At 28.0% G+C, this 26,697-nt stretch overlaps 1 protein-coding gene across 3 annotated transcripts in view; it reads right to left on the bottom strand.

The window, feature by feature from the left end:
• The window catches only part of LOC129955939 (5'-AMP-activated protein kinase subunit gamma-1-like), a 509,804-nt gene that overhangs the window by 283,600 nt on the left and 199,507 nt on the right, over window positions 1–26,697 (bottom strand). The window contains exon 1 of one of the 3 annotated variants that reach the window (XM_056068264.1): window positions 14,523–14,664. The exons of the other annotated variants lie outside the window; for them this stretch is intronic. Coding sequence (XP_055924239.1) covers window positions 14,523–14,540 — 18 coding nt within the window. The 5' untranslated portion in view covers window positions 14,541–14,664. Of the gene's footprint in view, window positions 1–14,522; window positions 14,665–26,697 lie in introns of those variants that run through there. 3 annotated transcript variants of the gene reach the window in all.

Here is a 26,697-nt window from a genome sequence, read left to right as displayed (position 1 = left end):
GATAATACATACATTCACATTCAAATTTCGAATAGAATTTATCCTCTTCGTTTAAAAACAATATTTCATCTTCTTTTCTTTTGCTTTTAAATACTCGAGATAAACTTTGGAACTTTCTCCGGAGGAACAAGATATGAATATATAAATGTGAAAAATACCAAGCATTTTATCATCAAATTTTGAAAAAAGCATTTAAGATGGGATTATTAAAATAAAAAGCGTTGTAAATGAGTGCAATAAGAAGTCATTTGCAACTAAAGCTCATGAGTGCGTAGCGAGTTAGTGTTATGGTAATTCAATCGGATTCATGGACCACTAACAAGTTCGAGCATCCAATTGATTTTTTTTCTTTCTCTTTCTTTAAGAAAAGGAAATTAAGGATGAATCCTCCCTCCTCAACTCTTTCATTAGAGAACACTCTTTCTTTTAGTTCGGAGAAATTAACGTCAAATTTGTTGTTGTTGTTGTTACTAATCCCAGATGGTCTAGCTTTACAAGAGCATTTCTATGAATCAAAAAACCTCCAAAAAGTCGATGAATGAAATCGAGTTCAATGTTCGTCTTTGATAAAACTCAAGCAATCAATGTAGATGGGGGGGGGATGCTTGGTAGGCTTTAGATCAATGGCATTCCAGAAAGAGCTTCCGGCCCTTCCGGAAGCGCATCGGTGTGTCACTAATAAATCGTGAGAGATCGTCTGCTGTTTTCTGGTAAGTTTACTCTTGAATTGAAGAGACCTTCCAGGATCTTTGCCAAAGAACCAATATCAAATTTAGAAGTTACAAGAGGACGAAATTTTTATTTTCGAATCACCCATGACGAGGGCGACACCTTAGTCGACATCCTAAAATTCCACAACTGAACTCAAGGAAAGAATTTGGCTTGCACTGAATTAACATAAAACTGACAAAATTTCAAAACGGATTTTGATAGTATTGGTTTTGATTTCTACAATAATTTAGTCGGAAGACAAAATTTTGTTTTCTTAGAACACTTGTTTTTAAAAAATACGTTGAAATAAATATATATTAAATAAAAGCATAAGTAATACATATTGCTCTTTCAGCTCATATCATCACAAAATAAAAAAAGATATTTTATAAGTCAGGAATATCACATAAAATTTACTTTTTTAGACTACGTGTTACAAGTGCATGAATTCAAGTGCATGAATTTAATATGAATATAATAGTCAAATTAAACCTGGATCAAAATATATGTTAACAAAGTTTTACTCGAAATATCAGATATTTGAGATATAGTGTGAAAGTTTAAAATATTATATACAAGTGTGTGTCTTTCTATGTGTAGTGTTAACTTTTGATTTAACTAAAATCCTAATTAATGTTATAAGTTTTGTCTTGTCCACATTAATTTCATTCTGAAATGTTCACTTATTTCATGATCTAAATCTCACTTTTTTTATTTAATTATTTATAACACGCGTTTAAAAAATTGCCTATTTTGTTGTTTCCCACTTCGTGAACGATGGGATAAAAGTCCTTAAGACCTATGCATCTTTTTCAAAGATACCCAAGATTCCCTTACCTAAGTCGAAACTGGTCAAAGAAATCCCCATGAGAATGTCGTAATAAACAAACCAAGGGGAAAAATTCTGTTCACTTTCGATTTTATCTGCCGGTGCGAATTCGCCTTTGTTGCTTTGTAAAAATTATTCTTCCCATGGTAAAATAAATTGAAATTCATTCAAAAAGTCTCTTCTTTTCGGTCACTTAACTGCCGAAATTATAGAACACATATATTTGGCAGTTGTAAGAAAGTAAACTGCAAACATATAGTCAGATGCAGACAAAGAATTTTTTTTGAAAAAGAAATTACTAATAATCGAAAAAGCAAACATATTCATAGGTGTCATCAACGTATAGTTAAAAAAACTTAATTTTTCGACATTTGGTTTCATCCATCAAATTAGTTCGACAGTTCTTTGAAATCAAACATTTGCATAATCCAATCTTTATTTTGATGGGTTAAATATGAAATTTTTGAGGACAGTGGATTTTGAAATAATCAAAAATGGGCAGAAACATTAAATATTATTTTTATCGTTTTCTCACCAAAATATATGTTTATATGCCACTAAAATAGTGTTATAAGATATTGTTCGATAAAACGAATATTTCAAAGGCCAAGATTAAAAAAGTACATTTTAATTATTTTCCTCAAAATCATGTTGCAATTAGATTTAAATATCTTTGAAACTTTCCAAGTGTCTTCATTTTTGAAGAAATTAATTAGAATTGATATTAATATTTCCGTTAAACGTTAAAAGAAAATAGAGCAGGCATTTCGTATTTAGAGTTTTTTTAGAAAGTTAATAGTTTAGTTTAGTTATATTAACGCCCCGTTGTAAAGCAACACTAGGGCTATTTTGGGACGGACCTCGTAATTTTGAACCACGGTCAGATGAAGAGTTTGACACCTGAGCTGGCATCCCCCTAGAAGGTTAAAAGTCAATTCCAGTTCCGAAAAAAACACAAAATTCTTATGAAAATTCAGTAAATGTGGATAAAAATGTTTCTAAAAAATTAGCATTTAATTAGAATTACAAAATGATACACAGTTTTATTCCAAATGAATTTATATTCGGCAATAAAGGAAAAAAAGTAGGAAAGATTGAAAATAGAGTATCTTGGAACATTTTGAAATTGAATATATATATATATATATAAGTATTAAAATCAAGTTAATAGGAAAAACAAAAAAAACAAAAAAAATATATATATAAATATAAAAAAGGAAAAAACGAAAAGACCAGCACATATCATCAGCAGTCAAGGAAATTTTAAGCTATCGATTGCGATTCCTTTAGTGCTAGTTTTTGTTTTTATTGTTATTTTTGTTATTGTATTTTTACTTTGTAGTGGTTATGTTCTTCTAATTTGTTGTTTTGTATTTTCCTTTCTGTTAAAATGGTATATCTCTTGGGCCTAATTTCAGGGGATTTTCGGGTGACGAAGAATCATTATTAGACTAATGTCTGCATTCCTTCACAGAAAAAATCCCTTTCTTTGAATCCCTGCCTGAAGGTGATCCTTGAAAAAGTCTTCAGGCCGGATTCTTTTTTATATTTTTATATATATTTTTTGGTTTATTTTTTATTTGGTTTTTTTTGTTTTTCCTATTAACTTGATTTTAATACTTTTGTATCAATTCATCTTTGTTTTAGAAGTAGCTGCAGTTGCGCTCTCTAAATACTATGAAGTTCTTTTTTGGTTTTAGTTTGAATAGGTAATAATTTTTAGTTTCGATTTCGAAACTGTTTTGTTTGTTTTTCATTTTAGTTTCGTTTTCACACTATTTCTTACTATATATATATATATATATATATATATATATATATATATATATATATATATATATATATATATAATCTTTTAATTTTTTAAAAATAATATTTCAAACAAATTTTTTAAAAGAAATATGGCTTATTTATATTTTAATACATATACCTAAAAAATTTCACATCTCTAAGTGAAAAATTCGCAAAAATGCCAAATAGAGTCCCCCGTCCACTTAAGATAAAAAATAGCGATGTAAAATATTTTGCGATATAAAATAGTTTCTTCAGGAGCATTGGAATAATGCATTCCAATGCTCCTGAGAAAACGATTTTCATTGAAAATAGAATGAAAGTGGGAGAGACAAAGGCTTCATATAATGTTTTGATATGTGTAAATATGAAAAATTTCGAAGACAATTTTTAGTTCGATGCTCTTGAAAGTCAGAAATACCCCATAAAATTAACTTTTTAAACTATCTGATTCATTAAATACGAATATAATAGTGAAATTAAACATCGATTAAAATATACGTAAAGAAAGTTTTACTTGAAATTTGCTACACTTATTCCAGATATTCGGGATATAATATGAAAGTTAAGGAAAAAACACTCTTCAAAAGAAATTAGGCGACATTTATGTTACCACAAAGAATATCTTTAATCAACCGTCGAAGCAAGGTGAATGAAATCTAATTTAGCAGTAGAAAAGCTGTGTTCTCCCCCCCCCCCCAATCGATAGAATCGTATTTTCACTAATTCAATGCAAGAATCGTTTTCCAATGAATTGGGAAAATAATTGAGAAGACAATTCAACAAATAGCAATCAGAATAAAAAAATCTTCATTTCGACGTTTTCTTCAAACGTTGTCATTAATTAAAAAAATAATCAAGGAAATTCGAAATTCTAATTCAAAACATTAAGCCAGGACAACATTTTATGATCAATTCTTTTTTCTTCATTTCATTTAAAAAATTACGTTTAATTATCCAGCAATGATAATGGGCACAAAAAATGTAATTAATATTCTCTCAGCATCCGTTACTATAGATCCAGTAACTAAACCAATTACTGTAAAAAATGTACAATGCAAATTGTTTATTTATAGCATTGTCTTAAATTATGAAAAGCATTTTTGATAGAAAAACATAATTTTATTTTTATTAACTGAAAAGAATTTTTGTAAATCTCAAACAATGTTTATTTTATGTAAAAGATAAATAGAAAGGGAAAAAAATAAGATAAAATATTGTAAATTCTGACATTAAATTTAAATATTTAAATGGTATTTATGACAAATAAAATATAATAATAATAAAAAAGTAATATAACATATAATAAATAATAAAAGTATCTCCAAGTTAATTAACATGCATTTTCAGATTAAATGGGAAGAAGTATTGAAAACATCCGGTGTCAGCTGCATAGCTGCTCACCATATATACTCATTAGAGTTTTATTTTTTTAATTAAAAATTTCAAAAATTGAATATATATAAATTAAAAGCATACATTTTTTTCAAATAGTGCTTTTTTTTCATATTATTTAAAATATCAACTTGAATTTAACATATATTTTGTTTATAATAAATACAGGACAACCAAAATATAAATGCAACGTTGAACCATTTTTAAAGTTATGCACTGCAATGTGAAATTATGTTTTAAGCTTTGAAAAGAGGCCCTAATTCCAAAAAAAAAAAAAAAAAAAAAATCTGGAATTTTACACTTAAGTCTTGTAATTTGCAGGAACTTTTAATGCGATGCCATTCTGCCATTGTGTCCTTGATTGTGTTTGAAAAAAAATATCAAAATTTGATGTAGAATTCAAAAAGTTTTCAAAAATTTAAATTATGAAAAATTGTTATATAAAACATTACGTTTTTACTAAAATGTCATTAAAAAGTTTTTAAAAAAATATTGCTTTAAATATATAATTATTTAAAAAAAAGGGACCTTCGGAAAGTCGCAGGGTACTTAAAAATATTTTTCAAGGTTTAGTAAAATTAGAGAGAGAAAAATTAAAATTAGAAAGAATGTCAATTGCTATCTATGAATTTTAAACTGCAGTAAAAATATCCGTAATTATTAAGGATAAATATTAATAGTTTCAATTAATTAATTAATTTTTTTATAAAAAAAATCTGATTAAATTTTTACAAACTTTTTCTCAGTGATCATTTATTAACCCAAAAGTTAATATGTACTAAATTTAATAACTGTAAGTCCAACGATCTTCCCTGTAAAGTGTTTTGTACGAATTTTATACTATGCATATTGAATAATGCCATTTACAGAGAATAATCCAGCCTATAAATATTACAAAGTTAAAAGGGGGAAGGAAGATAAATGACTCAGTATTGAACAAGGTCATCTCAATAAATTGTGGGAATACGTGAGTAGCAGTTTCAATGTTTAATTTTTAATTTTTTTTATTTTTATTACTGTAATTTTAAACTTTGTATTCAGCTCTTAATGAAAATCCATAAAATCTAATTTATACCAGTGACAAAAAAAGCTATTTCCTCATTTCATTTTTTTTTCTTTTCATTGAAGATGTCAACTAATGTCGTCTGCCGTTTTGTTTCTGTTCAATTAACATCGCCAGACAAGGCACAGTATTCGTAATACTAAATACTTATAGAAAGTTAAAATACTTTGTATAAAAAATCGAACTGAAAAGTTGTGTGTGCACGTGTGCGTGTCTCTCTCTCTCTGTGTGTAATAAGAGTTAAGTTTAGTGCCTTATTGCACTTTTTGCTTTTAACAAGCACTTTCGAATTTTTTTTTTCTTTTTTATTCTTATGAATGAGTTTTCATCGTCCAAAACAGAAAATAAAGTATTAGAATGAAATATTAATTGACAATAAATAATTGCAAATTGCAACAAATTTCAATTAAACCTTTTCAGTTGAAATATTATAACGAGTTTATTGACTAACATAACAAGATTTTAAAATATTTAAGCATACATAACGGAAAAATCAAAACATAACACTTTAAATGTCTCCGGCAATACATAAATTTATGATACATATATGCTTTCAAACTTAAAATGAGTCAGAACTCCAGCTCTATAATAATAATAAAATTTATATTAACCTTTAAACTTTAAAAAAAGCAAGGAATTATAATTAAACCGGAGATTTCCCTGTTACAACCACTTCACAAAGAGAAAACTGCGTTTCATAGTTAACAGCATAGCATTCTTTTGACAATTTCATTTTTCCGATTAGAGGTTTCCTCTGGTGCAATTTCATTATTGCAGGCAAACTTATGCAAATGAATAAATAGATTTATGTCTGTCTGTCACAGCTGTGCTGTTCGATTTCATAAGACATATTTTTACTAAGCTAAACTGAAATGTTCCTAAGCACATTTCAAAGAATTCTTTTAAATTCAGATTAGGAAATTTTCTTCTTAGAAGTGATTAGAAATAGCACTCATCAGCACTTTTTGAAAGGCTTCAAAAATTACTAAAAATATGAAATAAAAATTTAAATAAAAAAATAATTTAAATATATGAAACAGTCTTGATGATATTTTCTTTTTTTTAAATTCAGAATTCATTGAATATGAAAGCGAAAATAAATTGGAAACCATAAAACTCAAATTCAAAACCTTTGGTGGAAAGATATTAGATATTCGAAATTCTTTTTCTAAAAAAATTAAATAAAAAAAAAAATAAAAAAACATATTTTAGAACAGTTTCTTATTATCCTGCTCTAATATAATTATAAGATGAAAAGCTCTTTAGCTGGTTTTCCTATAATAATTTTAAAAACAATAGTGGCAATCTCAGATGGTATGATAGCCAATGTCACCCAATGGATATTTTTTCTTGCATTAATCTATCGCCATCATTAAAAAGAGCTTCTCATTTAACTCTGTTATGTTATAGGCTTGAAAATTACATGAACATTACATACTCAAAAATTCATTCGTTTATCTGAAAGCGATTTTGTGTATCGCTTTCACAGACAGATGAATTATAATGCAAGGGCGAATTATTTATAGGATTTTTGTGTTTTAAATGTTTAATAAAAATAAAAACACAATTAAAATTAAAAAATAAATTAATAAAAATAATACATGAACATAAAAAACTTATTTGACACGATAAAGTAAGATTTTCCATTTGCAATTCCCATTAATTTATAAATTATTATTTTATGAATTCATGAGTGTATTGATTATAAAAAAGGACAGAAAAATATCCAAAACATATTCAAATTATCAATATAATTTCATTGTTCTAAAAGAGTTTATACATATATATTCTTTAATTTGGATACAGTAAAACATCTTCACTGAAAAGACATCAATTAAATTCAGCTGCCATTTTTTTAATCAAATTTTTATTGCTTATCGTTTGCAACTTTGTGGTAGCAGTTCAAGTTTTTCTAATAAGGAACGGAAGAGAGAAATTTTTTCTTCAAGAAAGAAGTCGCGCCTTGGAAACTTAACAAATCCTGATTAGATAATTAATATTGTCGTTTCAGTAGAATTGAACTTTCTCAAAAACAGAAGAAGAAAAAAGAACTTAAGGAAAAACACGGGAAAGCACTTTCTTTTTTTTAATGGAACTGATTATCAAGTCAATGAAGCGCAATTTCGAATAAGATAGCCGAGTAGAAAGTGGAAAGAAAGTGATTTTATTTGATAATGACCCAAACAAAAATCCATCTATGACCATTTTGGGACTTTGTAATGAAAAGCCGTAATCATACAAGAACAACAACTTGGCTGGCAGCCAATTCTCCAAACTTCCATGTTACATCAAAGTGAAAGCACTAGTTCGCCATATAATATATGTCAAAAAAATTATATGGTGGATGGAATCACATCGTCAACAGGTGGTTATTCCACCGCTATGTAGAGACTCTACAGCAAAGGCACGGTGGCATACAATGAAAAGAAATAAAAACCTTACAAATCAATCATGTCTCTCTACGAAAGATGCACTATAATAATTATTTCTAATCGAAAAGTTCGTTTTATTAGCAAATAATTATGATATACAAGCAATGTTTTCTCAAAACAGAAATTCATTAATATTAATGAATTTATTAATTTTGAACAATTTGCAATTGTATGTCATCTCATTAGTGAATAATAGCTATTAATAGTGCTATTCTCATTTTCATTTCAATATAAAACCATGTATAAATCTATTCCCTTTAAATCATTTTCTGTTATGTTGCCATATATTGATGCCATAAAGAAAACGGACTTTTGACCGCAGTCAATAATTTGAATCTATAAAAATATTTCTCAAAACAGTATTTAATTAAGAGTATTTAAACAGTATTAATATTGGAGCAAGTACTTATCATTCGAAATATTTGTTCCACTCGAACAAAATGTACTGAATTTATTGTTTCAGTACATTTGAGGCGAAATCATTTTGTTCGGTGGATTAGAATACAATAAAATAATATTTTATCAACTCGAGGGCAAAAGATCGTAAGTTTCATTGCTAATTAAAAGTAATGCAACTAAGAATCGAAAATCGAAACAGAGTGAGTAGCAAACGCTTTGGAAACATCCTCTTTTTTAAAAAATCCTATCCTTCAAGATCTATCACCCTGAGGGGAACATCTCGTAATTGAGGACGAGAAGTTTCCGGCATAATGGTTGTACTGTGGATTTTTCTGTACTCACCACCCTGGTGAGTACAGAAAAAAAATTGAGAGTCTGAATCCTCCCATTGATGATGGGATATACTTCCCAAGGGAAAGGTTGTACCGTGGCCGGTGATGACCTTTAAGACGCAACCACAATTCTCCCCAGTGTTACTGCTGGAGCGGTCTGGTTTTTCAAATTTTTCTGTGTGCCTACGGGGTTCGGAGTAGTCAGTTTAAGGTTTAAGGTATTTTTCAAAATCTGAAAGGTTATAATCAATCAAGACGAAAATCATCTCAAAAACTTATATACAAGATATAATTATTTTACATACCAGACCCCAAAACTTAATCGCACAGTCTCAAATTATCCCTCTCTTCTTTTTAAATTGTGAACCACTGGCGAGGTCATGAATGCTCAGATTTTTATTTTCAAAGTCATGCATATGAGAACTGTTAGCTTCGTATTATAGTAAAGAAAACAGAATATGCATTTTGAATGCATTTTTTGGACCGGTTGCAAAAACATTAAACAAAAGCTACAGTTCTAATAAACAGGATCACATACGAAATTTCATTCAACTCCAACTTTCGAATTTCAAAATAATTTTTGTACGCCCTTTCCTTATTCTAATTTCAATATAAAATTTGTATGCCCGTTGTATCTTCCATCGTAAGGGAGTTATGGGGAAATAGAAATTTCCATTCACTTTTCTGGTGATTTACCTGCGGAAACAGGTAGTACGGTTATAAAAATGCCATCTAACATTTTATTAGAATTTGTTGCATATTTATTTTAATTTTATTAATTATTCATTAACTCTTTATTTTCTCTCTTGATTATACAGACAGAGGTGAAACGCATTTCTTTAATTGAAAATTAAATTACCATTAAACTTTCCCCCACTGGACACAGAATGAATGCATGAGTGGAAAATGTTTAAAATGTTTGGAAAAACATCATTTTGTTGAATAGGTGATAAAAAATTTCGGTCTGTCAGAAAAAATCCAACTGGCATCACTGTCTGGAGATTTTTGTGATTTTTCTTTTGGATAAAATTCTTAAAAATTCATGTAAGAATCGCAGATCATTTCTTCGATATATGAAAAAACAATTCTCAAGAAAAGTCAGCCAAGAAGATATTTTTCTCTGAAATACCTTCTGAAACTAACTAATATTTTGTGGCTCTACATCTCATGAGAGTAAGCTTTATTTTTTCTAGGATTATATTAGAACGTGGATTTACTCTCAATTGGCTAGATTCTTTCGTAGATAAGATATTTCTTCATTTATTTCGTCTTTTCTTAGCTTTTAACGTTAAACGTCGGTAAAACGCTATTTATTAGAAAATATTAGAATTCAACGCGCCAAGAAAGATATACTACAGAGAACTGTTTCCATAACTTTTTTCGCAAACATTATTTGATATTTTTTAAATTCAATCATAAATTTCCTACATTTTTATGTACTTTATGATCATTTTGAGTTTACAGGTGAGAATCACTTTTCTTATTGAGAAAATGTAGAATATAGCAGATATCAGCTCCATATATTCCTTCATGACAAATAAGACAACACTTATCTTCATTTAATTTTTAATAGATCAACTTTTTCTGAAATACAATTATCGTATTCTTAAGAAACTTTAAAAATCTGCACATAAGTATATATTAAAAAAATTCAACGTTAAAGGCTATTCCAATAAATTAATCGATTTGATTTTTCAGAAACAAATATATTGTTACATTAATCGAACTAATTATAATAACTGTGTATTTCATGTACGTTTCGAAATGGTCTAAATGCACTTGATAATGATTTTAAAAAATCTATTTGATTCTGAAACTACGTTATACAGATTACAGAAAATTATATCTTTATTCGCTTGCAGTAAAATTTATTTTGCATAGACCATCGGCGTATCATTAATTCTGCAACTGAAAATTACAATAGGCAAGAAATTAGAAAAATGTTACTACTAACTACTACTAAAAATTCTAATATGTGAAGTCTTCCACTAAATCAAAAGTAATGTACTACTCAACAAAAATGCAATGCTTACAGTTAGCGAACTAATTTTAAACAAATGTATTTAATCGATAAAAAGACTATTTTGTCAAAGATTTCAAGGATTATATAAAGAACAAAGAATAAATTTAATCGTGTACAAATATAGTAGTGTTTAAGTTTATAGTCAGTGAAATCTACAAAAATGCATCGTAACAACAACAACAAAAAAAAAAAAAAAACTCTGTGGTGTCTTCAATTCTTTGGCAAATCGAAATGAATGCCAATGGATACTTCAGAAAAATAAATGATCAATTTTTCATATTTGGAAATAGTAGGAAAAAAGTAAAAGTAGAGTAGTGTATAACATTCGGTTTTAACTGTTACAGGTTCTGAATTAAATATAATAAAGCGAAAAATGGAAGAAAATTTTATTGCCGTTAAGTTTTGGTGTTTCTTTCATTATTTATTTGAAATCAAGATATGTATTAGTACAGTCTCCAAGCCAATTAGATTGTTGTGATGGTTGAATGACATTGTCAGTATCAATTTGCGTTTTATGATGCATTATTTTATTATGGAGACTAAAATTAGAGGAGTTGTTATTTAAAACTTCATAGCTTCCAAGAAAATATGACACTAATTGGACGCAATGGCATCTTTCAAACTAATCAGCTGCCTAGACTACTGGGCTAAAGGGGACCCACAAATAATCCAATTATAAAAATGTTATTAATTTAGCTGCAAAAAATATATTTCTAAGAAATACAATTGTATTAATTATAAAATATTAGGAGTACAATGTGTTTTTATTAAATTAAAATCATTATTAAATAAAAAATGTATAGTTATTTACATATTTACAATGTTAGATTAGAGTAATAATTATTCATTTAACTGATTGCCTTATATTCCTTTTAAAAGCTCCAGTTTAGACTTTTAATGTTACATTTTTGAGATGTTTATTATTTCCTTATAATCTATCAAAACAATTAAATGCTTTTATTTTATCGATAACTAATCATTATAGTTAATTTATAAAAATTTAATACTTTAATCAGTCTTATCTTATATAGATATTAACAAGCAAGAAAAATATCTTGCTTGTTAATATCTATATAAGATAAGACTGACATGCTTGTTAATAACTTATATAGATATTAACAAGCATGTTTAAAAAATTAATTTGAAATAATTAAATTACAGACATTATAATTATATTTAATATTTCTTGAAATGTGATGATAAATTTACTAGTCATTAAAAAAGGAACATGAATTGAATAAAAGTGAATTGCCTAGAGCAGCAAAATCCCTAATCCGTAACTACTGGAGGCATCACTTTTTAAACAAATGATAACCAACTCCAATGTACATATTTCAAAATATACGCATTTATACAAAATACTATAGAAGAAATTATAACCCAGCCTTATTCCAAAATCAATCAATTATTTCTTTATATTAATTTTTTGTGTACGAAAGTGGCTCAGTTTAGCATTGAAGATCACACCCCTCAATAGATGTTAAATCTGTAAATCCATGATCCATAAATTGAGCATCATAACTGAATTAAATAGGATAACTGAGTTCTATATACAAAAACTGCATTGAAATATTAGTAAGATTCTAGTTCTGAAATTATTTATTTACTTAATTAAAAAAAATCTCCTTTTCCGTGTGACCGAAATATTTTAATTGATACTAATAAAAGAAAATATAATAAAAATAATATTTTGACGGATTCCATTAGAAGATTTTATTGAAAAGAATTAAATAAAATAAAAATGAAAACAATTTAACTTGCAAACTTTATGAAAATCCAAAAGGCAATTGAAAGAAATACAGAACTCGAGAGATTAAAAAAAAAAAAAATGCAGATTCCCAAGCAAATGCAATTTGTTACAAAAAAATTGCACAAAATATTTTACAAGAATAATATTTCCTTTCTCATCTCTTAACTATTGAACGAAAAAGGAGTGAAAAAATTAAATCCAATCTTAATGTGCCATAATTTAATTTAATTTTAATACTAAAAATTAATATTAAATAATATTGATAAGGTTTATGCTCTATATTATCATTTTTAAGCTAATGTGCCACGCTAACAAATAATATATTAAAAATAATAAATAAACAGGATATTTAACTATTTTTCCATGACTATTTTTTTAAATTTCAATATTAAATAAATTAATGTTAAATAATGATGATAAGGTTAACACTCCTTACTATCATATTTGTATCCAGCTAACAAATAATATTTTGAAAATAATAAACAGGATATTTAAATACCCATGAATCAATACTTTTCTTTTCTGCTGGAGTCTTTCACTACCGATGTCTTTCGTCTTTCACAATAAATGCCACCTGCTGAAATAAAGGCCTGCAGCTGGAGTGAAAAGAGCTCTTATCACAGCTTATTTTTCTTCTTTATTAAAACATTCGAGATTAAATAAATAACTAGTACAGTATAAGAAGTGAGTATACAAATGAAACAATTGGTGGATATGAAATTGTACTGTTTTTATATTCGATCTTTTAATCAATAACGATTATTTATTGTAATCAAAGCGATTGATAACAGCAATATATTGTTTACGTGATATAGATTTTCTAATAAAAATTCTAATTACACCCAGTTTCCATCTAACTCAAAGATCACCCCAAAACCAATTTCGCAGAACCAAAAGAAGAAGAAAAAAATGATTTATCGTCATAAGATGATTTATGTTTGACTTTCAGTAAAGGAATTTATTAAAAAAAAAAGAAAAATATTGGAAATACAAATACAATAATAATAAGCCAATTTTTTTTTTTTTTTAAAAATATTATGTGTGAATGATGAGAAAATTATTTAATAGTTTATTGAGAGAAAAATATAGATACTTCTTAAAATATATCATGCATTATTGTGGAAGTTTTTTAATCTTTCTATTTTATAATTATAAATCGTTATAAAATGAGTACATTAATTTCAAACTTTAGCATTCTAATTTCCAGATTTTACAAAATGATACATTGATTTAAGAAAACTCTTTTATCATCAAAAATAACCAATCAATAAAGGAATAAAATTTTGTTTTATGTACAATCTAAAATATTCATATAGAGCGTACTGTTCTTTTAAAGAACAATCAAGCAAGAAATAAAATAAAATCAGAACGACTCAAAACAAAACCGATTGCCATTCGCGAAGCTTCCTTCGCATCTTTAAGGATTAAAGCATTTAATCAGTGTTCTTCAAATAAATATTTTAATTAATCATTTCTTTTTTTTTCTGAGGAAAAAGTGATAATACAATTTTTTTTTCATTAGTTCTCATAGCATATTTAAAAGAAGCAAATTCATTTAATTCATCAATTTTTTTTTGTTCTAAAAATTACTTACCATAAGAGGATTAAATTTCGAGGGATTCTTTTTTTAAAAAAAAACATTTATAAATTCCTCATTTAAAAACGAAAAAATGTACTTTGTTAAAGAAATATCCAAGGTATTCAATTGATTTTCTGTTTTATTTTTAGCAACAAAATTGAGCCATTGTTCGGAATACTTTCTTCTGAATTTCTTCGTAGTTTTAAAAGAAAACTTACCTTCATTTTCTTGGCCATGTAGAAAACCAGTTTTTTTTATCAAACCAAGAACTTTTATCCGAACGCCACTGTGCATATAAAGTCCGCACGAAAGCTCATGAAAGTGGAAAAACACTCGTTTTCTCCAAGAGATGTGAACTAAATAAGCCGAACTGCGCTCAGAAAATCCGACAGCTCTTAGCGATCCCGTAACCATAGCGATTTAGATGTCCCCGGGACCACGTGTCTTGTGCGCCTGCGCAACTACCCGACAATTGCCACTTGTGGATTCCGTCCCGCGATATGGAAATGAAAAAGAAAAACACAACTGGCGGAGAAGTGGATTAGAAAAACTACTTTGGTAAAATATATCCACCATTTGCGAGCGTGGGATTGAGGAAAGAGTAAGAGTATTGAAAAGGCTTATAATGTGTGTTTAAGAAAAACGTTCGAATTCAAATGCACAACATTGTATGTATTAAATTTCAATTTGAAAAATTGTAGACAGATCTAATATTTTTTCGGATTTTAAATTAAACATTGGACCTATCATTAATGATGTAGAGTTGTACGTTCATATGGTTCAAAAGTTAAAATTAAAAAAAAAAGACTGTAAAGAAGAGAAAAATAGAAAAGGAGAAAAAAAATGCACATCAAATAGCTATTATTATTTTTTAATGCTGTAGATAATACACAAAATAAAAAAATCATTAGGTCAGTCATCTAACAGATGAGCAGTTAATTCATTTTCTATTATTTAATCTCCTTTTTAATGCATTGCAATTTGAATTTTTCTTACACAAAAACATTTTCATTCTCATTAGTGCTAATTATAATAATTATAAAGAAAAATGATCAAAATTAGATAAAATTATAGAATGTATCAGTGGAATATTTCATTATGTATCAGTGAGACATATTGAAACCATTTAAGAATGAAATGACTAATTGGGTTTTGAGTTTCTAATTCGAATCACTATTGTATGAAATTTTGTCTAGTCTTTAATAATCAGCTTATGTGACTAACTTCAGATTAAGAAATTAAATCTTGGTTTAGAATAGCTTCAATTATAGAAGTTATACTCAGATGTATATATAACACTTAGGATTCATTTTTAATTACAAGACATTAATTGAGGACTGAAAATGGTAAAGATACGAGCAAACAGCGAAATGTTGGGTAACTGCAGAAAATTTAATACGATCGACCTATTTACATACTGTTTTTGTACTATTTAGAGGATTATTTATAGCGATTTTTGCATCATAAAGTTAGCAGAACAGTATGCCAGCCTACAAGCATTTTTATTTGAAAAATGCAGAAAAGGTCCCTTAGTTTCAAACAATAGCTAATATTTTCGTGGACATTGACAAATATATAAACGCGTAGTTTACTAATCAATTCCTTGTAGAGTATATTTAAAATTAAAATCTGCCCGATAAAAAAAATCAGGAGATCCCTTCACCCTTTCTTGCCAAGTAGTTGCCATTTTACAGAAAAAGTAACTAAACAAAACAAAAATCAGATCTTAATTTTCTTCAGAAATATTTCCTGAATGGGTTAAATTAACTTAGCAAAATTCCAAAAGAGGTACACAATATTATAAACACTTACAGGTCAGTTATTACGTGATAAAGTTTCATAATTTAAATTTAATTAATTTATTCAAATAAAAAAAATAATAATCTTTATCCTTTTGTAAATTTAAACTTACAAAAAATATTCACTTCAGATGTAAATTTATATTAACATTTGAAGCTTTGTTTCCTTACAATGATATCTTCTATACCCATAATATCAAATTAGAATTAATCAGTTTATGAATCACTTAAATCAGAATTAACCAATTCATGAATCACTCAAATCAATCAATCAATTCAGGAATCACCGAAAGCAGAATCAACCAATTCACGAATCACTGAAATCAAAATCAATCAATTCACGAATCATTGAAATCAAAATCAATCAATTCACGAATCACTCAAATCAGAATCAATCAATTCACGAATCACTCAAATCAGAATTAATCAATTCACGAATCACTCAAATCAGAATTAATCAATTCATGAATCACTCAAATCAGAATTAATCATTAAAATTGGATTGAAACAAATAGTAATCCAACAATTAAAAAATTTAATGCCGAATATAAAATAACAATAAATTTTGTGCTTGACGGAAGAAAATGATAAAAATTATATAAAATGCTGACTTTATATTATTGACCTTTGCTATTTATTCATGCTATTGCGCACCGATTAATTAGACAATTTAAACATAAAAGAAGACTGCCGCAATTGCTAGATGTCCTAATGAAAGTAGGGTTTTGCGTATCCGATTATGATGCTAATCAAAGGAATTGGAATATTTTTAATCCTGATCAGTATTAGAAACGGTGGTGGACAATTATATATACAAATTCTTATTTATTACAAGTAACAACTTCTTGGAAAAAAAGCAGATGAAATATTTTCCCCCACAGCAATAAAACCAATTAGACTTTTTTTTCTATTTTGAAAAGACAGTGTTTTTTAATAGAATCATATAAATAATTTATTAAATGAAATATTTTTATATCAATATGTAGTAAATTAAACTATGTGTTTGATGTGGATTAGTGTTGGACTGTTTAAAGACTGTTATATAAAATGCTAACTTTATACTATTGACCTTTGCTATTTATTCATGCTATTGCGCACCGATTAATTAGACAATTTAAACATAAAAGAAGACTGCCGCAATTGCTAGATGTCCTAATGAAAGTAGGGTTTTGCGTATCCGATTATGATGCTAATCAAAGGGATTGGAATATTTTTAATCCTAATCAGTATTAGAAACGGTGGTGGACAATTATATATACAAATTCTTATTTATTACAAGTAACAACTTCTTGGAAAAAAAGCAGATGAAATATTTTCCCCCACAGCAATAAAACCAATTAGACTTTTTTTCTATTTTGAAAAGACAGTGTTTTTTAATAGAATCATATAAATAATTTATTAAATGAAATATTTTTATATCAATATGTAGTAAATTAAACTATGTGTTTGATGTGGATTAGTGTTGGACTGTTTAAAGACTGTTATATAAAATGCTAACTTTATATTATTGACCTTTGCTATTTATTCATGCTATTGCGCACCGATTAATTAGACAATTTAAACATAAAAGAAGACTGCCGCAATTGCTAGATGTCCTAATGAAAGTAGGGTTTTGCGTATCCGATTATGATGCTAATCAAAGGAATTGGAATATTTTTAATCCTGATCAGTATTAGAAACGGTGGTGGACAATTATATATACAAATTCTTATTTATTACAAGTAACAACTTCTTGGAAAAAAAGCAGATGAAATATTTTCCCCCACAGCAATAAAACCAATTAGACTTTTTTTCTATTTTGAAAAGACAGTGTTTTTTAATAGAATCATATAAATAATTTATTAAATGAAATATTTTTATATCAATATGTAGTAAATTAAACTATGTGTTTGATGTGGATTAGTGTTGGACTGTTTAAAGACTGTTATATAAAATGCTAACTTTATATTATTGACCTTTGCTATTTATTCATGCTATTGCGCACCGATTAATTAGACAATTTAAACATAAAAGAAGACTGCCGCAATTGCTAGATGTCCTAATGAAAGTAGGGTTTTGCGTATCCGATTATGATGCTAATCAAAGGAATTGGAATATTTTTAATCCTGATCAGTATTAGAAACGGTGGTGGACAATTATATATACAAATTCTTATTTATTACAAGTAACAACTTCTTGGAAAAAAAGCAGATGAAATATTTTCCCCCACAGCAATAAAACCAATTAGACTTTTTTTTCTATTTTGAAAAGACAGTGTTTTTTAATAGAATCATATAAATAATTTATTAAATGAAATATTTTTATATCAATATGTAGTAAATTAAACTATGTGTTTGATGTGGATTAGTGTTGGACTGTTTAAAGACTGTTATATAAAATGCTAACTTTATACTATTGACCTTTGCTATTTATTCATGCTATTGCGCACCGATTAATTAGACAATTTAAACATAAAAGAAGACTGCCGCAATTGCTAGATGTCCTAATGAAAGTAGGGTTTTGCGTATCCGATTATGATGCTAATCAAAGGGATTGGAATATTTTTAATCCTAATCAGTATTAGAAACGGTGGTGGACAATTATATATACAAATTCTTATTTATTACAAGTAACAACTTCTTGGAAAAAAAGCAGATGAAATATTTTCCCCCACAGCAATAAAACCAATTAGACTTTTTTTTCTATTTTGAAAAGACAGTGTTTTTTAATAGAATCATATAAATAATTTATTAAATGAAATATTTTTATATCAATATGTAGTAAATTAAACTATGTGTTTGATGTGGATTAGTGTTGGACTGTTTAAAGACTGTTATATAAAATGCTAACTTTATATTATTGACCTTTGCTATTTATTCATGCTATTGCGCACCGATTAATTAGACAATTTAAACATAAAAGAAGACTGCCGCAATTGCTAGATGTCCTAATGAAAGTAGGGTTTTGCGTATCCGATTATGATGCTAATCAAAGGGATTGGAATATTTTTAATCCTGATCAGTATTAGAAACGGTGGTGGACAATTATATATACAAATTCTTATTTATTACAAGTAACAACTTCTTGGAAAAAAAGCAGATGAAATATTTTCCCCCACAGCAATAAAACCAATTAGACTTTTTTTCTATTTTGAAAAGACAGTGTTTTTTAATAGAATCATATAAATAATTTATTAAATGAAATATTTTTATATCAATATGTAGTAAATTAAACTATGTGTTTGATGTGGATTACTGTTGGACTGTTTAAAGACTGTTATATAAAATGCTGACTTTATATTATTGACCTTTGCTATTTATTCATGCTATTGCGCACCGATTAATTAGACAATTTAAACATAAAAGAAGACCGCCGCAATTGCTAGATGTCCTAATGAAAGTAGGGTTTTGCGTATCCGATTATGATGCTAATCAAAGGGATTGGAATATTTTTAATCCTGATCAACATAAGAAACGGTGGTGGCCAATTATATATACCAATTCTTATTTATTACAAGTAACAACTTCTTGGGAAAAAAGCAGATGAAATATTTTCCCCCACAGCAATAAAACCAATTAGACTTTTTTTCTATTTTGAAAAGTCAGTTTTTTTAAATGGATGCATATAAATAATTTATTAAATGAAACATTTTTATATCAATATGTAGTAAATTAAACTAGGTGTTTGATGTGGATTAGTGTTGGACTGTTTAAAGCAAAATCTTCATGACAATTCGACTATTTTTTAAAAAAATATAACTTTAAAAAAATTAAATTAAATTAAATTTTATTATCATGTTTAAATTACAGGATTTATACTCACATACTTTGCACTAATGATTAATAGTTTTATTGTGCGCACCTTAAAGCTGTATAACTAAGAATGAATTTTAGAAATTAAATAAAGATAAATTAATGAAGCACAAAATATGAAAATGCAACAATGTTTTGGACTAGAGATTTGAAACTCCTTTAAATTCGTTTCCAAAGAGTATGTATATATATTTTTTTCCATTGCATTCTATTTTTAATAAAATATTTTAGTCAGAAATTAAAATATTATTTCATTAATACATTTAAAGTTATTTTTACCATAAACGTATTTTTCAGACAAGCAATATTTTCCCCTTAATTAATATTGAGTAAAATGTATTTTTTGCTTCTTACAACAAGTGCTTGGCTTCATCTATTTTACATAGTTATGTGCAGGAAGGCGTGATGTTTTAATGAAATAACGAATGAAGTAACACTTGACATAACAATAGCGAAAAGCAAAAAGAACCCCATCACAGATCCAAACCCATAAAAGTCATAAGACATTCTGTTTTTAATTTTCGCAAGAGGAATGAAAGAATCAGTTACTCCAATTGCTTTTTCGCGGAATGATAAGAGAGTAAATTCCGCTAAATTCAGACATATTGTTCCTTGAAATGTTAAGCAACAATACTTTCATTATTCACATGACAGAAACTCCAAAGACATTTGTTAAATTTAAAATGATTAGATGCATGGAAAATGGGGAAAAAACAAACAAACATTTGTAATGATTTATGCATCGACGCACCTTCTGTTTTGATAAGTATCTTTCCAGCTAACGAGGTGTTTTCAACATAATTGCTAATTTTGTCTTGAAAACAGATTCGATATGAGTTTTTTTTAATAAAATCTGAATGAGTGTTACAAAATATCAAATGCATCAGCCAGTTACTAATGGAGAATGTCAATTATTTTTTTATATTAAAATATATTTTAATAAGTATATGAGCATCATTTTGACACATACTTCATACTTTTGAATTAAGGTAATATATAAAATTATAAAAATCATTGTAATTTGGCGAATATTGATAGATGCATTTTACTGGTGGAAATTCATTAAGACAATTTAAAATTTGATAACTGCATCTTTAAAGTATAAATGCACAATATCTGGAAAAAACGAGCTTCGTTCCGCAGGGTTTTTTTTTTTTTTTTTTTTGTAGAATTATGTTGTTTTGGAGAAAATATTTAGATATGAATCACATATTGATTACATATGAAAATTTTGTTCAATCTTATTTACATATAAACTGGTCATTTAAATAATAAAAAAAAATCATGAATGCACTTAGTTTAACATGTTATTCGAAACCATCAGCTACATTACAGCATTTTACAATATCTGTCAATACTTATATTTTTGAACTTACACTCAGTTTTAAAATGACATTATCAGCATCAAAACAGATAGAAAAAGTGTTGTTACTTTTCAATAAATCTCAGCATGGTTCTTGAAGACAGCACATTTATTAGACACAGAAAACGAAAAGAAAAGAAAACAGATATTGACAATTACACACACAGCATCATGTTCGCGGGAGGAATGGTGCCGGAACGAAGCGTCAGAAGCGTAATCACACAGATATTCCTACGCGAGAAAAATTGGACGCTCGCTTTATCCCAACAAAAAGACTAATAGTTATAAAAAAATTGCTTTTTGTATGTGTAAAATAGCATTTTTTTTCAAGAAAAACATCCATATAGATAAATTTAAAAAGCAAAACCTAATCTAAATATAAAATTTGATCCAAACCATTATACTCGTTTCTGAGATACACGAAATAAATTATATATATTCAAAATTTCTAAGATTGGGCATGCACAAAAGATGGAGACTGTAAGAGCACAAATATATTATATACAATACAAATAAAACATGCAAAGTGTGGAAATATATACAAAGGAAATGTAATGTATACTGCAATAATATTCCACATAAAAGCCTATACACAGAAAGCAAGAAAATAGAAAAAATAAATAATGCATAAATGCATGGAAAGGGACAAAGAGATGCAGCGATTTCTGAAGTAGTGCGACGCATTTCCAAAACAAGTAGGGACGGATTTAGTTCTGTAGAGCCCTATAGAGAGTGCAAATTTGGAATCCTATTTTCCCTTTTCAGACTTTCAAAACCTATATGTTTTACTGGATATCTCAACATAAAGAGCTCTACACAATAAATTTTAAAACAAACTTAAATAAAACCTTTATTTACAGGTGACCTTTAAAAGAGTTGATTAAAGTATCTTCCATATTCGCAATAAATCCTTTAATCACAGGTGATCTTTAAAAGAGTTGATTAAAGCTAACTCGCCAATCCTTTTGGTGTAAAAAAATGTCAAAATTTAAATTTGAAAGAAATTTGAAACAAAACAGAATAAAAAAAAATAACGAAAATTTTTAACCCATTCTGAATACTCAAATACAGAGTTTGTCAGGGCTGTTTGAAATGTAAATAGGTCAACCAACTGCAAAAGAAGGGCCACGCTGATCATCAAGCCACTTCGAAAGCAAGAAAAGAAAAAGAAAAAAAAATATTGTTCTAAAATTTGAATATGTTCATAAGTCCCCGAAATATCTCTAAGGAACAAAACCTTGAAACCTCGGTGCCTCTAAAGTTTGTCTCAGATAAAAAAAAAAAAAGTAGATAATTGTCTATCAAAAAAAAAAATGTAATCTTTTTTTAAAAGTATTTACAAAGATTATTTTCATTGTTTGAATTACTATATTTATAGCCACATGCTTTGCAATGATTTAAAATACAGAGCATATTATCGTTACATAATTAAGAACTAATTTTTATTAATCTATATATATATATATATATATATATATATATATATATATATATATATATATATATATATATATATATATATATATATATATATATATATATATATATATATATATATATATATATATATATATATATATATATATATATATATATATATATATATATATATATATATATATATATATATATATATATATATATAATCTATGCCTTGAGCAAATATCATGTTACGATGTTCCAGACCAAAGTTTCAATTTTTTTTTAAAAAAAAAGTTTGTTGGGTTTTTTCATGCAGGTGTTAACTTCTAGAAAAATAAGATTTATTTCCAGAATTTTCTTCGATTGGCTTTCTATTCCAATCCATTTTATTTCTTTCTTCGATTCTTTCTTTTTATTCCAAAGCATTTTGTATCTAAATTTCAATCAGACCTGTGATCTTGAAATTTGAACGATTTGATTTCTCAAGTAATATTCATTTTTGTCTTAAATATCTTAACTGTTCTCTTTCTTTATCAGTGACTAAATTCTTTAACTGATATATTTTTTAACATTTATGCAGCATTTGCAATTATTAATGTTATTTTACTTGCGTATTATCTGTCAAAAGTTTTTTCCCCTCTTATAGCACGTCATTTTGCATGATGAAGTTAATACAACGAGCATTTATAGTCCGGCAACTAATTTCTGCGAATAAATGGTTTCCTTAACATTTTAAACAAACATTATTTAACAACTTGCGAAATCTCAAAGCGTTTCAACTCGCGAATGCTACGAAAAATAACTTTATATTTCTTCTTGTCACACATCCATCTCAGTTGAGTTTCTGTCTTGTCTAACGTTACAAAGGTCGCAATTAAGTGCAAGTAACTTATGGTAGTGACCTTTAAGAGAAAAGTATTTCCTCGGTGAAAGTAAGTATCTTTAAAACAAAATTCACAGACATGTATCGTTGGGAATGTTAAAGTCAAACGTTAAGTAAAATAAATGTTAGCTATGCAGTAGGCGATGTGAAGTAATAACGGAAAATATAAAATTCGTGGAAAGATAAAAATGCTATTTCAAGTAGATAGTATATCATTTATTGTTTCATTTCAGCGAATTTTAAATCTCTTTATTATATAAAAAATGTATGTAAATATTGCGTTTTATTCGCTTTGTGATTGGTAGATAGAGAGTCAAATCTTACGATATTTGAGATTTGCTTTGCCAGTATTGTTTAAAATATTTAATGAAAATTATTTTTTCGTTGTATAATTATTAGGTATTTATATTACATTTGGCGAATGAATAGTGACAAAAAAAGGAAAGATAAAACTTTAATTTACAGCAAATGAGTTTAAAACAGTATTATTAGTTGATTTTACTTTCAGACACACCGTTTGCGGCAACACTAAGGAATACCTTTCCGGTTTGTTTACTTTTTCGCGTAACGGACGACTAGCAATCGCTGAATATCTAAGTAATACAAGTGTTTACCTATGATTATTTTTTTTAAATAGCAATGGGACGACCAGAGATATCAAATGAAGAGAAAATGTAATTTGAAAAGAAAATCTGATTGTGAATCTGTTACGTTGAAGGCAAAAACTGAAAAATTGAGTTAACATTTAAATATTGGAAATTTGACTTTTTTTACTATGGAGACTTTGAGTTTTGAATAGAAAATAACCGATAGGCAAATGTATGTTCTCATCGTGAAAAGACAAAAGCTCAGGTGTTGAACAAATGCCAGATGGAATTTAAAAACTTGCTAAATGAAACTGACGAACATCGGGTACTATATTGGACAGCATAGGGGCTAGAGACTTAAAGCGAGCGGGGGTCGGAGTTCCCTAATTATTAAGAGAATAATTTTAAACAATGAATAGAATATTACAATTTACTAGTGAGAAATTTTTTCTGTTCTTCAGTGCTTATGAGAATAAAAATAAACATTATTAATAATTTAATTAGTGAATTTAATAGTTTTATCGTTCATATAATTCTTATAAAAAATATTATGTAAAATGTGATTTCCTCTCTAATACAATACGTTGCGCGGCGGCCTAGGGTAAGATCTAAGTTTCTGGTTTTGAGAATTCTGGATTTGAAGTCCGATTCTGCAAAAGAACTGCCGTTGGTGTCATGTATCTAGGGATTGCAATGTCGGACCAAAAGGTCAATATCGGTATTCGGTATTGTTTAGATCTTAATACCGGGGATAATTGGAAACAGAACGAAAACACAGGTGTTTCTTTGTTTTATTTGCCTGTTTTATTACATAAATTATAACAGTATATAAAGAATTTAAAAAAAGCAAAGGAACATCTTATTTATTTAAATCACAAAAAACGCGTAAATATCACTATTCAGTCTGTGGTATTTTTACAAAATTACATTATTTGAAATGTGAAAAAAACATAATGCATCAATTGTACTATCATTAAGCCTGGAACGTAATTTTGTGCAAAAATTGCCAGCTGTGGAAAATGCTCTTTCGGCATCTACGCTAGTTAGTGGTACAGTTAGCAATGCGCGATATACTTTTTCCAAGTATTTACATCTAAATATCTCATCTTCAAATAAATCGATTTCTCGTCGGATGGGTTTGGCTATAGCTAATTTCTGTATTGTATTTTGGTTTGTTGAAATTTAGTTATTTATCGCTAATTCTAATTTTTGTTCAAAAGGCATTTCCTTTTCACTATCGACATTAGTGTCATCATAATCTGCGATAACTGAACCGAATTCTTCTGAATGTGGATAGGTTTGTGGGTAAAAAATTTTAAGAAAATTTACAACAAACTTGATCAGATTTGAATTGGTTAGTCTCTTCATTTTCATTTTTAAAATCATTATAATTATGTAAATACCGTAAGACATTCTGTATTACTAATTGTCTGTAGTGTTTACATCTCATAAAACTGCGAGTCTTTATTTTTAATTTTCATCTTTCCTCTCATCCCTATTTTATCGAATTAATCCCATCCTAACACATGCGCAATATCGCAGAGAGTTTTACATTCCGTTGTCAAACAATATTTTATCACTTCTCTTGATTGTACGATGCAACTTTGTATTAACAGTCTAATCAGTTTCGCACGTTAGGGAGACATAAAAACAAAAACGTATACTATTTTGCTATGTTGGCGATCCCTGAACATATAGTGGAGACAATTTTAAAAATTTCTAGTAAATACCGAAAAAAAAGGTATTTAATCTTATGAATATCGGTATTACAAAATTGTACAGATGGCTCAAAATACCGGTATTCGGTATCCTGGTATTGCAATCCTACATGTATCCTTTCAGTATGCCAGGAATTTGGAGACGGGCACACACTCTAGTGTTGTTCTTGTCATGTAATCACGTTCAAAATTGAAATGCCTGTCGCAAAATAGCCAACAGTTGCTTCAAGACGAAACATAAATACAATTAAATTTGACGCAATACAAAAGCTATGAACAAAATATCTCGAGTCAATTTTCAGTTAAATGAACATAGAACCTGCATAATACAAACCAAGCTCCAATGCACCAAAATGAAGCAAATTTAATCCAGGCTAAGCATATGCACAACGTCGATATAAATTTGCGGGAAATTACCAGATCACGCAATCTAAAGTAAAGAGGTGAAGTTTAAAAAATTGTTGTTGTTTCTTATGGCACTGGCCATGGACAAGCCCGCTGTTACGAAGACATCGATTTTAAGCCGGTGGTGAAGCGTCTCTTGTTTTTATAGTAGCGCCAACTAGGGTCAAGAGTACGACTTGGCAACTCACGCATCACTCATTCGCTTGCAAAACACCTTTTCACAGGAGGGCACATAAACACATCTCACAGATAGAACAACGGAAGGGCAACCATGCCCAAACCGGGACTCGAACCCAGGATGCCCAGATCACGGGGAAGACGCGCTACCCCAATGCCAGGACGCCGGCCTAAAAGACTAAAACACAATTAGAAAATGTGTGTTAAATTTAATTTGTTGTGTATGTGGTGGGAGGAAAGAGGATACA

Source organism: Argiope bruennichi, chromosome 2, assembly GCF_947563725.1.
Source record: "Argiope bruennichi chromosome 2, qqArgBrue1.1, whole genome shotgun sequence".
In the NCBI taxonomy this organism is placed as follows: domain Eukaryota; kingdom Metazoa; phylum Arthropoda; class Arachnida; order Araneae; family Araneidae; genus Argiope; species Argiope bruennichi.
Note: the sequence above shows the minus strand (reverse complement) of the source record. Positions and strands in the feature narration are given on the sequence as shown.